This window comes from Osmia bicornis, chromosome 6 (assembly GCF_907164935.1).
Source record: "Osmia bicornis bicornis chromosome 6, iOsmBic2.1, whole genome shotgun sequence".
Classification (NCBI taxonomy): Eukaryota; Metazoa; Arthropoda; class Insecta; order Hymenoptera; family Megachilidae; genus Osmia; species Osmia bicornis.
The window spans coordinates 8,577,542-8,592,046 of NC_060221.1; the positions used below are offsets into that span (position 1 = coordinate 8,577,542).

Below are 14,505 nucleotides of genomic sequence, written 5' to 3' on the forward strand. Positions count from 1 at the left end.
CCCGTTGGTTCTTCGTTTCTCGGATCGCCGTAATTTCTTTATGACCTTAAAGCGATACGTTCTGAATTCTAAACGACGCGAGGTTCCATCGAACGAATCCGTCGGTAGAGGTACCTGCTACGTTTTTACAGGGGAATACTTTTTCTTTGTATAAGCGGTACGTACGTACGTGACGGCCACGTTTACAGCTTACCCCTCTGGCAACAACATTTCCGCCGCATTACAAATTCCTCTTTGTCGAGCCTACGGGCTGACGGAAGTCGACTATCGTGCTGCTTCTCGACCCTGACCCAACGATCCTACTCCTCAAATCCATGGACAAACGTCGTCGTACCTCCACCATGATCTTCCTGTGCGCGGAAGCGCATACTTTCAAAATCCCCCAATAAAACCTCTGAACAAAACCTTCGATTATTTACAGTTCGCCTCGCGTCAACATTCGTACGATTACAATAGACTTGTTTAACATTGACAATTGATCTATCACCGAGTGTTATGAAAATCTGACTCACCGACCAGTCTTTTGTAACAGGTGTCGAACGGGGAGCACAGTGTTTGGCTCGGTTCAACAGGTAAGAGGGCTCACAGGCAACGGAGCGTTTCGCAGGTGAAGCCCGCAGCTGCGAAATCGAACGGAGAGGGGCAGAAAAGAAATCGCTTTATTTGACACGCTGTCTTTCCGTCAGCCTTATTCGGCTCATTTCGACGAATTGTTTCAACCTTCGAGTCCCTCGAAATCGCGTTAATATCGGCCGAGCAAAACTACCGAGAACGCCGAAGAACGCATTAAACAGAGGAAATTTACGATGTCGAAGGGCCAATCGAATTTCGATTTGACGCCGTTAAATTATTTCCTTTGCGGCCACGTGAAAGGTAAACCCGCAAACCTTATTCACCAGATCGAACCACAATTATCTGCAAATCTTATCGGAAATTTTGACCAAGAAAAAGCGATTTGCCGAGCGGACAATCGCGATGCCCGTTTGATCGATATTGTTTCTCCATCTGTAATTCTGATCGTGAGATCAATGCGTGAGCAATTTCGCTAACTTCCGTTGGATAATTTGTGCCGTGTAGCTTTAGGAAGTCAAGACGTAGCAATTTTTCCGCGCTTTCTATCCAAGGAAGAAAAGGTCAGCGTACCGTCGCGTCGCGTCGCGGCGCACCGCGTCCACGCTGATACAACGTAGAACACACATGGCGCGTGATGCGTGGCAGACGTAAGTGGAGGAGCCAGCCCATGCTCGATGGATAGGAGGGCCAGGTTGGAGGTGCATAAACACACATAGAAGTGGAAATGGCAGGATTGGTAAGAGAGCTGGCAGAGCGAGCGAGTTGGCCGGAGACACGGCTGGCCGCCTGTGGCTTCGCTCTGCCGCTTTTCCTCTCTCCTTCCCTTGCTATCCCAACCTTCCCTTTTTCAGATTCTACCGCGTTGCAACCCTTCTTCGTTGCTGATGCCTTCTACCGTTGCCCGCTTGACGCAGCTGCCTGTCTACTGGATGATCGCGAACCGCGGCGTCGGGCAAGAAAACCGGGCAAGTATGCCTCTTTCTACGATGCATATGGACGCACAATTAGGGAATTTCCAACGACCCGTTAGTTAAGATGAGCATAAATCTGTCCGCGGCAGATGCAACTGTCGCGGTCCGTTATTCGCCGCGAATCTTTTCATCGTGGTACACGATCGTTTTATAGCGAGCATCTGTTGTAGAGTCGTAAAAACGAGTGACGAAAAAATGTACAACGCAAACGTTGAATTATCTAAAGTTTGCACAAGTCTTAGCGAGTATGCCGGAGATTTACGAGTGGTGCTCTTTTGACGGAAGGAACAGATTGGCAGTCCTTATACTCCTTTAAGGGGGTGGTAGATGGGGTGATTCTGAACGACATTTTCCTTTGCGAAAATGTTGTTTGAAGCTTCGTTTTTGAATTATTAAGGAAAAACACTGGGCCAATCAGAGCGCGCATAGCGCGCGGGGCTCAGGGACGGCAGCCTCGACTACGAAAACTGGGCTTCACCTGAGTCCTAAGCGAACAACTCGGCACCCCGCTGTTATAGCAGGAGAAGTTGGAAAAATAGATAAATTGAACTGATTAAATATTTTTAATCGTTGCTTAAAATGAATACGGAACCTACTTTCGAGTCACCCGGTGAATGATTTAACCGAGCTTGCGAGGTAAGTGCCGAACAAGTCAGGAACAGCGCAGCACACAATCAGTGTTGCGGAGTGCCGCTGTTAGCGCATCGCACTATGACTAATTACGAGCTCGAGTCACCCCACTGTCGGACGATACGGCCCTATAAACGCCACCACCACCATCACCATCGCTAGCAGTCATTGTTCCTTTCCACGTCTTTGCCTGTTTCTTCCTCTGATCGACCGACCGACCGACCGACCGACCAGCAGTCTTTTTTCCCGCGCTAGTTCTTCGCTTCTATCTGTTGGGTTGCGCGCGCAGCCCCACTCGATAGCTCGTGCTTCGAACACGCTTTTCTCAACCACTCTCCTCGCTACGGGCTGAATTTTTTTTTTACGTTTTATATACCATGGTCAGTTCCCTTCTCGGAATATCGAGCCAGCAATTTTAAATCCCCCCCCCCCCCTCCGATCGTTAGCGTGGACGAGCACGCGCGATCCTATCTGTACGATATGCCGCCAAGAGACTGGGAATTTGCAATTGTAAGGAGGAATATTAGGCTAATCGTAGAGCGCGTTTCGTTGGTCGGTGCCGATTCGAACGGACGATACCAGGCCCGTTCTCTCGGTGCAGCTCAGCAACCGTAAGCGGAAAACTCAGCTCCCTCGGTAAATGGATTCTTCCGAGTAATCTATAGCACGGGATCGAGGTGCTCGTGGCTTCTCGCCTTCGTAATTTAGGAGGAAACGATTTACTGTTTCCGGTAATGGGCAGCAGCAAACCGTGTCCGTGTAAGAGTCACGCTCGACGACGAAGAGGCGGCCGATTAACAAAAAGCGCGTTTGTTAGAGTGTAGCGAACAAACGCGACGCGACGCGACGGCTAATTTGGACGGTAGGTACCGTTACGACCCGCATATAGCCGAGCTGAAAAGTCAAACAGGAAGGATTAATGATATATTGTTGATGCTTAAATACACCGCTAATTGTTGTGTCTACGCTACATGATAATAGTTGGCGCATTATTATAATTACTAATTAGACGAAGATCAAGGAAATAAAGAAGGAAGGTGTCGCGCGGTCGTTAACACCTGTACTTGTATTTATATTGCTACAACTAGAAAGGAGAATAGAACGAATTTTTCTAAGCTAAGGTCTCTAGTTGTACGGGGAAGCAAAGTTCGCACGTATTTACGGGTTTATGCTATTGTTTCGAGCGGCACTGTCGGTATCTTTCCACGAATAGACGATTTTACGGTAGGAGGGCTCGGAGTGCGAACGACGCGGAAGGTAGGAGAACATCCTGTGTCGTAGGACCCCCCTTCACGCTCTGCTGGCTTTACTTCGTAACGCTGATTTCCTAAGTATTCTTTCCCTTCCACGGTATACTGATTGTCAGTCAACTCGGAGAAGGAAGACGAAACGAGACGAGACGAGACGGTCTCCTACCTGAGAATCGAGATGCTCTTAATTAAAGCACTTCAGTCACCGGATTCCGGCGAGAGAACACGTTTTCTCACGTTTCAGTTCGCCCTTTTTCATCGATTGTTCATCCAGAAAGGATAATGGGATGTTGCGAAATAAGCGGCGACCATTTGTCTTCGAACCAACCAACACAGCTTTTTTCAACGCTTCCTAACACTTTTTATATGACCACAATCTTTGTGTGTACATCTTTTCTTTTTGATTCAATAATGTTACAACATTTTTATTGACCGCGCTAGAAATTTAGAATTAATTGATAGATATACCCGTTTCCGCTTTATACGCTTTATTTACAGGATTTCAAATTACGGTATATTACCAGTAGTTTGGTGCTAAAAATCAGCTTTTCGATTATGCCGATAAGAAGAGCAAATAATACGCAGATAATTGTTTGACAAACCTGTATTTTGAAAAGACCGCCATAAATACCTTTAAAACTCGATTTCTGCGCCATCTATGCAAAAATGGTGGAAACTACTCGACAACTTACCGACCCGAAAAAGAACACAATCGCCATCTATCAGGAAACCGTTGAAACTATTTGACGAACGGACTCCTCGACTTACCGATAGGTGGCGCCAGTGTCCCCTGTGTTGGTAATGGTAATGCACGGGTTGGGTGGTCGGTATGATTCCCACTGTCGCCCAGCACCGATGAGATACTGTTCAGGGGGTAGATACGGGTAATAGTAGTGCGTTGACTTTACCGGCAAAAATGGGCCTAAACAGGAGTTTACGGGATTCGAGTATTCGTCCTTATATGAGAAGATTTGGGGCTGGGTGAGGGCTCATTCGAAAGAGGAAGGTCCAATGCATTACGGTCAACTCATGATTTCAATCACAGCACTTTTTTAGTTACCGAAAAATGCTTCGATTCCGCGACTGCATTTTGTCGATTTTCCACTGCTTGACACAGTCTGCGACCTTTCAGAATATTCGGGGTCTGTTTTCTGTTATAAAGTCTTGCCATAAAACTTTGAAAAAAAAAAGGACAGTCAATGATGGGTCATGATGGGGTATGTGCGGGCAATGACGCACTCAGAATTTATTCTTGGAGGGAGCTAAGTTGAACAAATAAAAATATTTTTAATACAAAAAAGAGTGTTATTAATATGTTACATAAACAGTAACACTAATTTAATTAGGAACAGATTTTGGAAAATTGTCTGTTGTTCTCCTTCCTTTTTCTTTGGGGAATGCTAGAGCCCCTTAGCTCCCCCTTGAGTGCGCCAGTATCAGCGCGGGGTATGCAAGGACGCGAGCTTTCAAACGTTTGGGACGTTCGACTCTGTTCACCACATGGCAGAATAAGGGAATAACTAAGCGCTTAGTATGTTATTCTCTGTTAAAAATGCCCACCTGTTAACAGTCTGCTAAGAGACGAGTCTCCGTTAACAGTTAAATGATATTTTTGGTTTAAGAATCATTATTTTATAAATATAACAGTAATTTTCGAATTCTTCTATTGTTTTCAGAATGTTACGTACCAAATATTCTTATTTTTCATATATTTATGTAGTATCGATTATTACAATAATTGTATTATTGTATTACAATAAGAATGTAATCCAATTATAAGGTAAAATATAACTGTTTTCCAAGCAGCACAGGCGAGATAATTATTGTACTGTGACAAACCTAATTTGTGGAGCATTTAGACGCGTGTTCTACGAGTGTGAAGATAGCTGGCGCCAAACCTCCTTTCGAACCGTCGATGTGACTGGATCTAGGTGGTTCGTAGACAGGATCTACCGGTGTCTCCCAGCAGATAGCCAGATCCATTTTCGTCTTGGGCTCCTTGCACCCTAAAATTGGTCCATAACGTTTGTTCAAGTTCTTATGATCGTTTTTAGATACCTGTTCGCAGCATTCACAGGGCCTTCCCGAAGGAAGTCGACGACAGGGTCTTGGGCAGGGGTTCTTGAATACAGAATCGTGGACTTTGTCAGGGAGAGGCTGATGCTGGAGATTCTCCGCGTGAAGTCTCTTCGCCAGAGCGAATTAATCGTAGGAAGATCGATGCTGCTCGGGTAACGGAAGATTTTTCTCCATCTCTCTTCTACTAAAAGATTCTGGTTCACATTTTCTCAAAGAGGACACTTTTAAGTTTTCAGAAATATAATTTGGTTGACAACATTCGTGGAACTCGTTGCTTTTCTGAGCGATCAGCTTTTCTGGGCAGTGAGAGCAACACTTCTGAATCTTCATTTCCACCTCTCTTCATGTTTAGTTTGATGATGTGGATGAAAGTTCAAGAGTTTAGAAAGTGGATTTGCCTGAACGCCACTACAGGAATGCCTTGGTTCCTAAATCAAAGTCGTTGTTTGCTTGACAACGGAACAGTTCGATAATGTGTTTCTACATAGTTATACAAAGATAGAATTGTCCCAAATAATTTTAGTCTATCTCTTGTAAAGCTTAGATCAATTCATAAATATCACAGAACGCTTTAATCCTTTTTCCTGAATTTAATCGTATTAAATATTTTAAAAAATGCTGAATTTCAAATTGCTAATTTAAAACATACGTACGGTAATTTTATTATTAGAGGGTAAAAAATGAAACGAACAAGTTTCAGGGAATCTGCGAAGGAGGAAAGTTTCTGCTGCAGCCAGCGATTCTCCGTATCGTTACACAATACAATGATGAATACATTTGTGTATCTATAGCGGAATTGCTAAGCGTGCCTTGAATGGGGAATCACCGTTGCGTCGATGGGAAAATACACTGACAATGAATCTCTTTAATAACGCTTTACCCAGGATTACAAATTTGATCCGTTCCCGTTTCCTTCCGAGTACAATAAACACAGTATCTTTAGGGGAAATGTGCTGATGCAAAGACTTAATCTTGGAATTCGTCCACGAGCTTCAACAAACAATATATAATTGCCGATCTCTGAAATCAAGAAAGTATTCATTAACATGAATATTTATTATAAAGTTATATAAAAATTAAATTCAAAAAGGCTTCAAAAGCTTTTCTTCATTTTTTACTGAAATCATACACACTACCTTGTTTTATTAATTTAATGTTAACTGTTGCATGTTATTTATAGAAACGTATAAAAGATGTTGCAAGACTCCGTTGGATCAATGCCATATCCCTTCTACTGGTTTTAAAGCCTTGATAGAAAGCACGTCTTGAAACTTGCTCTGGGTACAAGCACATGGCAGTAGCACGCAACTCGCGGACTGTAATTGTTTTCTCTTTGATTCTAGACCACCTGTACGTTGCACAACAAAGAAACAATGAATCGTGCGTGATAAACGTTTCATAGAACAAAGAAGAATCTGAAGTGAAATTTATATTTCCACTCTAAACTATTAATTTCTACTATCTGAATGCTTTTCTGCATAAAATATTTTTGAATAGTTGCAGAACAGTATAAGCATAGCTGAAACCACATAAAAGAACCGAGTGTTGCCAGACGCTTGATTAAGGCCAACAGAGCCCCTAACACGAGCGTATACAGCAACGTGGAAATCCAGTATTCTGAAGAATTCGTGACGTTTTCATGACATCACGGGAACGGTCATGAATCAGCTAGTTTCGATTTAATGAATGGGAGCTCGCATTCTACTGATCTGCATGCTGGCAAGCAGATCGGTTTCAGTTAAACTCGCCGACAGTTCAAAGCGAGTACGTAAGCTCGTTGTTTAAGAGAAAGGCGAAGTATACGTGCTGCAAACAACGCGTGTATCGCGTTAACATCCAAGAAGGGTAGATAATTCAAATCGCAAACTTTGATTCTTTCAATCGTGCCTGACTTTTTTATTTATTATTCTTCGTCGCATCGCAAGGGAATCACGGATCAAGCCAAACAGAAGAAAGCTGTTTTGTTCAACAACATCTACCGCAAGAAACCATGCTGAATCTTCCTGTAAAACATTAAAAACATATGGATAGTAGTTGAACGTGCAATAAACTGTGAATTAATGAACAATGACTGAACCAAAAGATAAAGATAAGAACGATGAAATTATCTTCATGGACGGGGTGGATGATGAAGTATCAGAACCTCTGACCTCCGACAAGTTGGAAGCGATGATCAGACCACGCTATGGTTCTATGTCAGAGACAGACAACACAAACAATCCACGGCCAACTTCAGGACCTGAGATCGACGACCTTGATATAGACGATAGACCGTCGATAGGGTTTGATCATCCAGGCGTAGATGATGGCCTTTTGCCAAATGATCTACGACCACCGGAGATTCCAATTTCAGGCAGCAGAAATCCATTCTTTCCGCTGCCACCTGTTTCAACGATACCTGATGTGAATCTCTATCAGCATAAGAAAACACTTGCCCAAGGGATGATGGATTTGGCTCTCCTGTCGGCCAATGCGAATCAATTGCGCTATGTTCTGCAAACTGACGGCGGGCACCCATATTATTATCCATCCCTAGTTATGATAGCTGCCAGCTTGTTGCTGCAGATTGCTGTGGGTATAGGACTGATTTGGAACAGCAGGTATAATGTGAAGAACGACAGTGAAATGTGCAAAGCTGCAAGAGCCAACAATTACACTGTAATTGGTATATTTCTGGTGACGATTTTGAATGTTTTCATTTCATCATTTGGTGTTATTGATCAAGTGACTGTTGCAGCTATATGATTCAAAGACTGCTAGTGAAAGTATATTATAAGATAATAAGTGATATATATTTTTTTATTTTTTTATGCAAATCAAACTTGAATGGAAGAAGGTATTGATTTCAGAATATCTTTTAATTCCTTAGACAGTTCTTCCTTTCTCTTAGACAGATCTTCCATACCTTTGTTTACTTCAGCAGAAATTTCTGTTAACCAATTTTCCATTTCTTTATTACTGTCTTCAACTTTTAATAAACGTGATACACATGTAGAAGGACAAGTTTGAGAAGCCTTAGATTCATTTTTGAAAGATGAACTTTCAAATCTTTCCTGTGTTATATAATGTAATAAAGAAATGAATTTTGAAATTTCATTCCAATTAATGTCATCTAAACTGGAAGTTAGAGATTTATTGTGTTCTTCAACTACGGTCACCTGCAATTTTTATTATCATCGCTTAATTATTTTTTGCAATATATGTGATATGTAAGAATAAAATCACACTTTTATTATTTACCATCCATTCAAAAAACATGTGTTCTATCTTTAACCATTTCATGTGTGTATCTAACAAACCACCTATAATGTTTAAATTCTTTAAATATCTTTTATCCTCATTAGAAGGTGCCTTCTTATTAATTGTTGATATACGTTTTATTAATGCTAATTCTGATACACTGAGATGTGGTAAACCACTGACATTAATACTTGCAGCATGAGCTTTGCTTACTAGCTTAGCTCTTTCAGAAATTAACTCAGATATCTCTTTTAGATTGTAATTTACTTTACCATTTAAGTATAATACATTATTTATTTGTGCAATCAATGACTCTGGTACATTGCACTCTGTTTCTTTTTTCTAAAACATAAATAATCTAGTACTTCTCATATTATAGTCTAATTTACTTTATGCTTGGCTAATTACTTCTGAGTTATTCGGATATGCACATTCTCTTCCCAGTACACTATTGGATAAATTTATTCTAATAATAACATTTAGAACATTTTGTGTTCCAAGAAGCCACGCGAATGCTAATAATAATTGTCTGTTATTTTTACTGTCTCTGTTTAAAGCGTAAAACTCTACGGCTGGATACTGTAAATATGCAAAATACAACTTTGTTCCCAAAATAATACCTAAAAAGAAACTGAACTTGTGAACAAAGGCCATTATGAGAAACAATTTGGAATTAAGTATTAATGAAATTTACCATACTGTTGAAAATCAATTTCGATTTGCTTTTCTCTCACGGCATGATAACTTAAAGTATTTAATGTTTTCCAGAATTCCTCGGTCTAGAGAGTAAAAAAAAGAACAAATCATCGAGTTAAAATTCGTCATTTTGCGAATGTTTGCGTGCCAAACATTACGTAAAGGTTATACGATACTGCGCACGACACTCACGATATTTTCAGCTGTACCATTAAATTTTGTCAATCTAAAATATTCAGGTTTCATTACGACATTGATCGATGAATTTAAATGCTGACATAATAGTGATAAAACGCTTTTGATATCGGACATTTTTTCAGAATTTGAATTCATCTATTGTAACATAGGTATCTCGCGCGTGGTGATTACAGCTGATTCAGCGCGCGTTTTTTCTATCTAATTAAAATATTACAAAGTTCAATTTAATCTCGAAACGAATTTAGTTTTGATAAAAAAAGTACTTTGCCTTAGTAAATTGCTTAAAAACTTCTCCAATCATGTTGTATAATATAAACCTTTCAGTATAATTCTATACATTTTGCACTCATGGTGCACTGAATGCCTTTTATTGTTCTCCAAAATGGTATTGTTTGAATCACAGAACCGGTTAACTGCTACTTTGAGCTTTTCAGAAATAAAGAAAACTTGCTACATAGTATTAACAAGTGGCAATGACTATTTATAGGCTGTTAGCAATGAATACAGTTACCTGCCGATTTCCTTGTTGAGATGCACAACCGTTATTACGCTGGCGATAATCACTGCACTTTTATTGCAGTGGGCCTGGGGTACGATCGGTAAATAGGTGTGATGGATAATGTAGAATAGTGATATTACCCATTGTACCGCCGAAAAAAACTATTACCAGTATCTCGTCGGTGCTCGCAGTTTCTGAAATCCTACCCGTTTGCGAATGGAAAAACCGATATCTGTCGATAAGTCGAGGAACCCGTTCGTTGACTAGTTTCCGCGGTTTCCTGATAGATGGCGCTAGCGCCCCTGTTTTTGAAACTCAGTCCGTTTTTGACGAAATAAGCAAGTTTTGGGCATTTCCGAAGCCACTAAATGATTCTACGACCTCCAATACATAGGAAAAAATGTAACGCATTAAATAAATAAAATCTTGAAAAATAAATAAACTACGTACAAACAAATTCTTCAATTTACAATTGCTGGTTTAGATCGCCATTTTCCCTGGGGGGATGCTAATCGTGCTCGAGGGTATAATACATTCTTATTTTGTGAATTGTATACAATAAAACTCTAAACTTTAGAGAACCTGATAGGAACTAAGTAGATATATGAGGAATTTCAATAACAGAAACATCTTTTTTTATATTAAATTTCATACAACCCTGTATACATTTTGACAAAAAACACATCAAATGTTTCATTGATAGGCCGAATCTCAAATAAATTTGATTGAAATAATGTCAGTGGATCATAATGAAAAGTATATCTTTGAGGCAGAATGGTACGACAAAATAGCTGCGATTTTAAAAAAGTTTTACCTTTATTATTATCCATATGACAATACAGTCGAATTGGTAGGTTATAGATACTTTATCATGTTTATAGTTCTATACATGAATGTTTTATTTAATATTGTACCTCTTAGTTCGATACAAAAGCTAGAAAAACATTTTTAAGAAGAACACAATGCGAGGGGATAGAAGCAAAGGATTTTTACGTAGGTGCTACCGTAACAATATTTTCACGAAATATAAGAATAACAGATTACGCGGATTGCGTTACAAGGACAAAATTGCAAACAAAAACTCAAAAGTTAGTCATTACTTTTTATTCTTTTAAAGAAATTTCAGTGAATCACGAGTTATTAATTTCAGAACATTTGCTATGTTGAAACCAAATGTTATTGATAAACTGGGAGAGATATTAAAACGTATAATTTCTTGCAATTTTCATATTGCAAACATTAAGATGATTAAGTTAACTAAAGAAGAGGCAACAGAAGTGTTCAAAGATCAAGTTAATACTAATATAGCGTAAGATATAAAGTAACATTTTCTACATCTTTAAATTTCCAATATAAAATTATGATTTTAAAACTCTTAATCAGGTATGTTGTAAATCATCTCAGTTCGGGTCCTATTGTGACTTTAGAATTATTAGGGGAAAATGCAGTTGCACGTTGGAAAGAAGTAATAGGACCAGATGATAGCGATGGAGCACGCTTAACGGCTCCCTCTTCTATCAGAGCATGTTATGGAAAAGATACAATTCACAATGCTGTACATGGTTCTGAAAATGAAGCAGCTGCAGCAAAAGTATGTATCACTGTTTCTATTGTTTATATCAAGACTGTGATATAATTTTCTTTTTCAGGAACTGCAATTTTTCTTTCCTGGTCCAAAAAGCACAGAAAAGGGACCACCTAATACAGCAACATTACAGAATTGTACTTGTTGTATCATTAAACCGCACGCTGTTCAAGCTAAATTAACTGGTACATGGAAATATACTTTAATATAATACTAGTTACATTACCAGTTAACATTAACATAGTATATTTATTAATACAGGAGATATCATTGATGATATTCAGAAGGCTGGTTATATCGTTTCGGCTATACAACAATTCTGTGTGAATCCATTTGATGCAGAGGAATTTTTAGAAGTTTACAAAGGAGTACTTCCTGATTACGCGGTATATTAAATAATTATATGTATACGTTCGTTTTCTGAATAGGAGTAGCAATTCTGTTTGTAGGCTATGGTAGGAGAACTGCAGTCAGGACCGTGCATCGTTATGGAAATAAAGCATCAAGATGAAAAGTACGATGTTCACGGAGAATTTAGGAAACTATGCGGCCCTATGGATCCGGTAAGTATTATGGACTTTTCCACTTTTTATCGTATTTATGTTACTGTTTTTTATAGGATATTGCAAGACAAGTGAGACCAGATACTCTTCGCGCAAAGTATGGAAAAACCAAAGTACAAAATGCTATACACTGTTCTGATTTACCAGAAGATGGAATACTAGAGGTAAACTATCAATTCAAATGTAATTGTATATCTTAAGATTTATCACTGTTTATTGATTTTATTTAGGTGGAGTACTTTTTCAAAATTCTTGACAGCAATTGAATTTTAAGAGCATGTAATTTATACTACTTTTTTACAATAAAGAATGCTTAAACAGAATTCTTTGTTTTTCAATTATTCTTCTTCATTTAACTATACTTAATCATAATATTATAAAAGTTCGTCGACTTGTTTAGATTATGAAAAAGGTCGATCACTCGTTTATGAGTTTTTCTACATCTCGCGCCTGTTATTACTTATGTACATAATTTTCACGCGTTCGTTTGAAATGATTACTACAGTCAGATAAGATTGTAGGCTCTTCAATTAAGAGCGCTATAAATGAAACGATACGATTAATTCAATGAAAGCTTGAACTTGAGGCATGTGATAGTGAAATTGTTGCTTAATTTATGCAGTGAAATTAATGATGACAAAATTATCACACATAACCATTCATCATCTATTACCACCCTTCCAGAAGATTGTTGAAAGATTGCTGGCACAGAAAAAAAAGGAGACCAATTCTACTCAATTTCTCAGTATATTTAAATTAGTCGATAAGATAAAAACGATGCGGTTCATTGTTCTTAGGAAGTAAACAGATGTACGTATCTCATTTAGAAAGAAATAAAGTAACTCTGCATCGTGGGTAAGTTTACACGGATGATTATTCGAAAGTACCGATAAGGTATAACTAAAATTCTCTAATTAGTTGTCGTTCCTCTTAATGACTCATCGTGTTTAATTTTTGTAAATTAGTATAGAAGGGGAAGGTCTATGCTTGAGGTATCGAAGAAGAAGGATAAAATCATGCTATAACCTAATCCCGCGTAATCGGTTAGTATTAATGGGAAAGCATGAATTTCGAATTCGTTACACGGTATATTCAATAACGGCATAATGACGTGTGTCAGGAATTGAAGATACCTGTTGCGATCAGAGGTTATACATACTAATTGTAAGCACTAGGATGCAATGGATTCATTAACACGTTGAACGCCACAGTGAAATTGGGCATTTTTTATGGGACGTATTAAAGCTCTAATTACTAAGAGTAGAAATAATTAATTTTCAAATTTTCAAATTTCAAGCTTTCTATTGCAATATTAATACAGCTCCCTACCCTATAGCCCTAATGTACCTGTAATTCTTAATACAGTTGCTGTTCTTGATGCGACTATAAACTCCTAATTAAAAAAAAAAAAAATATTACTTAAAATAATGTTTTTCTATTGTTTTTCTTTTATTATTCAGGCGTGTGTAAGTTGTGGGACCGGTCACCGGTGTTCAACGTGTCAAAAAAAAATTAATAATCAACGTTGTAATTATATTAAGTTTTTCTTTTTGAGATTCAGAAAAAGAAGTTGAAAATGAGGTGATCGAATGTTGTTTAGCGAGAGAAATTGTTCCGAATTTTGGCACCTTAAAGTAGCTTAGAAAGCGTCCTCGATAGTGTATCGAGAATTGCAAAAGTAATCATGTAATGACCCTATTTTTTGGAGGTGTGCAGGAGAGATTGAAAAAGCGAATTGAACAATCTCTAAATCTCTGAAAATCTTATGTAAAAGTATCGGTGCATTGTAGAGTATTAATAGAGAGTTTAACGAAAGGATTGATCCTCGAGCCACACCGATGTTGTCCATTAATATTCCCGGGAAAAAGTTTGGAAACCAGTTCCTAATCGAGCGCGTTAGTATCAATGAACAGAAGAATCGGTAGTACGTTCAGTTCACTCTCTTACTACTGGTGAAATTAATTCTGGACAGTTTGAATAAAAATATTCTTTATTCCATATTTATGCTAAATCGATACCGTAATATTTTTATTATAATCTATAATGTTTATATTTAATATTTTCACACGATTTCGTTTGTAAATGTTTCAAAATTTTAATTAAAAAAAATCTAAATTGTATTTTTATTTTTGTTTTTGGGCCTGGCAATACGAAACGACAGGATGAAATGATATCCAATGAAATATGAATTTTTTTCTACCTCCTTTAATGTCTTGAAATT

The 14,505-nt window shown here is 38.5% G+C and overlaps 4 protein-coding genes across 7 annotated transcripts; 2 read left to right on the plus strand and 2 right to left on the minus strand.

Annotated features, from left to right (window-relative positions):
- Nucleotides 1–5,263: 5,263 nt before the first annotated feature.
- On the minus strand, nucleotides 5,264–5,833 carry LOC114874882. Its single transcript, XM_046286040.1, is given in 1 exon segment — nucleotides 5,264–5,833. A coding segment is annotated over 1 exon segment (570 nt).
- An 830-nt stretch (nucleotides 5,834–6,663) lies between these two features.
- LOC114874881 (ninjurin-A-like) lies at nucleotides 6,664–8,342 on the plus strand. The gene has a single exon (XM_029184596.2). The coding sequence runs from the start codon at nucleotides 7,571–7,573 to the stop codon at nucleotides 8,246–8,248; it is 678 nt and encodes a 225-aa protein (XP_029040429.1). The 5' UTR covers nucleotides 6,664–7,570; the 3' UTR covers nucleotides 8,249–8,342.
- On the plus strand, nucleotides 8,251–12,607 carry LOC114874879 (nucleoside diphosphate kinase 7). Of its 2 annotated transcripts, none has more exons than XM_029184592.2 (9): nucleotides 8,251–8,339; nucleotides 11,058–11,224; nucleotides 11,287–11,445; nucleotides 11,520–11,727; nucleotides 11,786–11,906; nucleotides 11,983–12,107; nucleotides 12,171–12,284; nucleotides 12,341–12,448; nucleotides 12,515–12,607. In XM_029184592.2, exons 1-9 carry the CDS (start codon nucleotides 8,313–8,315, stop codon nucleotides 12,548–12,550), a joined length of 1,065 nt encoding a protein of 354 aa, XP_029040425.1. In that variant the 5' UTR covers nucleotides 8,251–8,312; the 3' UTR covers nucleotides 12,551–12,607. The 2 variants fall into 2 exon arrangements, with proteins under 2 accessions (XP_029040425.1, XP_029040424.1); XM_029184591.2 differs by lacking the exon at nucleotides 8,251–8,339 and adding an exon at nucleotides 10,867–10,986.
- LOC114874880 lies at nucleotides 8,289–10,226 on the minus strand. Of its 3 annotated transcripts, XM_046286038.1 has the most exons (6): nucleotides 9,906–10,141; nucleotides 9,632–9,835; nucleotides 9,438–9,522; nucleotides 9,152–9,363; nucleotides 8,744–9,085; nucleotides 8,289–8,661 (listed from the first exon to the last, which is right to left on the minus strand). In XM_046286038.1, exons 2-6 carry the CDS (start codon nucleotides 9,770–9,772, stop codon nucleotides 8,320–8,322), a joined length of 1,122 nt encoding a protein of 373 aa, XP_046141994.1. In that variant the 5' UTR covers nucleotides 9,773–9,835; nucleotides 9,906–10,141; the 3' UTR covers nucleotides 8,289–8,319. The 3 variants fall into 3 exon arrangements, with proteins under 3 accessions (XP_046141994.1, XP_029040426.2, XP_029040428.2); XM_029184593.2 differs by having other exon boundaries at nucleotides 9,632–10,141; XM_029184595.2 differs by lacking the exons at nucleotides 9,632–9,835; nucleotides 9,906–10,141 and adding an exon at nucleotides 10,149–10,226 and having other exon boundaries at nucleotides 9,152–9,522.
- Nucleotides 12,608–14,505: the final 1,898 nt, after the last annotated feature.

Excerpts from the sequence above, each read along its gene's own strand:
- LOC114874881 (XM_029184596.2), top strand. The coding sequence starts at position 7,571 with ATGACTGAACCAAAAGATAAAGATAAGAACGATGAAATTATCTTCATG.
- LOC114874880 (XM_046286038.1), bottom strand. The coding sequence starts at position 9,772 with ATGAATTCAAATTCTGAAAAAATGTCCGATATCAAAAGCGTTTTATCA. Across the intron at positions 9,086-9,151 it reads CATATCCGAATAACTCAGAA|AAAAAAGAAACAGAGTGCAA; the intron begins GTAATTAGCCAA and ends TTTATGTTTTAG. Across the intron at positions 8,662-8,743 it reads ACATGTTTTTTGAATGGATG|GTGACCGTAGTTGAAGAACA; the intron begins GTAAATAATAAA and ends TAAAAATTGCAG.
- LOC114874879 (XM_029184591.2), top strand. The coding sequence starts at position 10,870 with ATGTCAGTGGATCATAATGAAAAGTATATCTTTGAGGCAGAATGGTAC. Across the intron at positions 11,907-11,982 it reads TGTTCAAGCTAAATTAACTG|GAGATATCATTGATGATATT; the intron begins GTACATGGAAAT and ends TTATTAATACAG. Across the intron at positions 12,285-12,340 it reads TATGCGGCCCTATGGATCCG|GATATTGCAAGACAAGTGAG; the intron begins GTAAGTATTATG and ends TGTTTTTTATAG.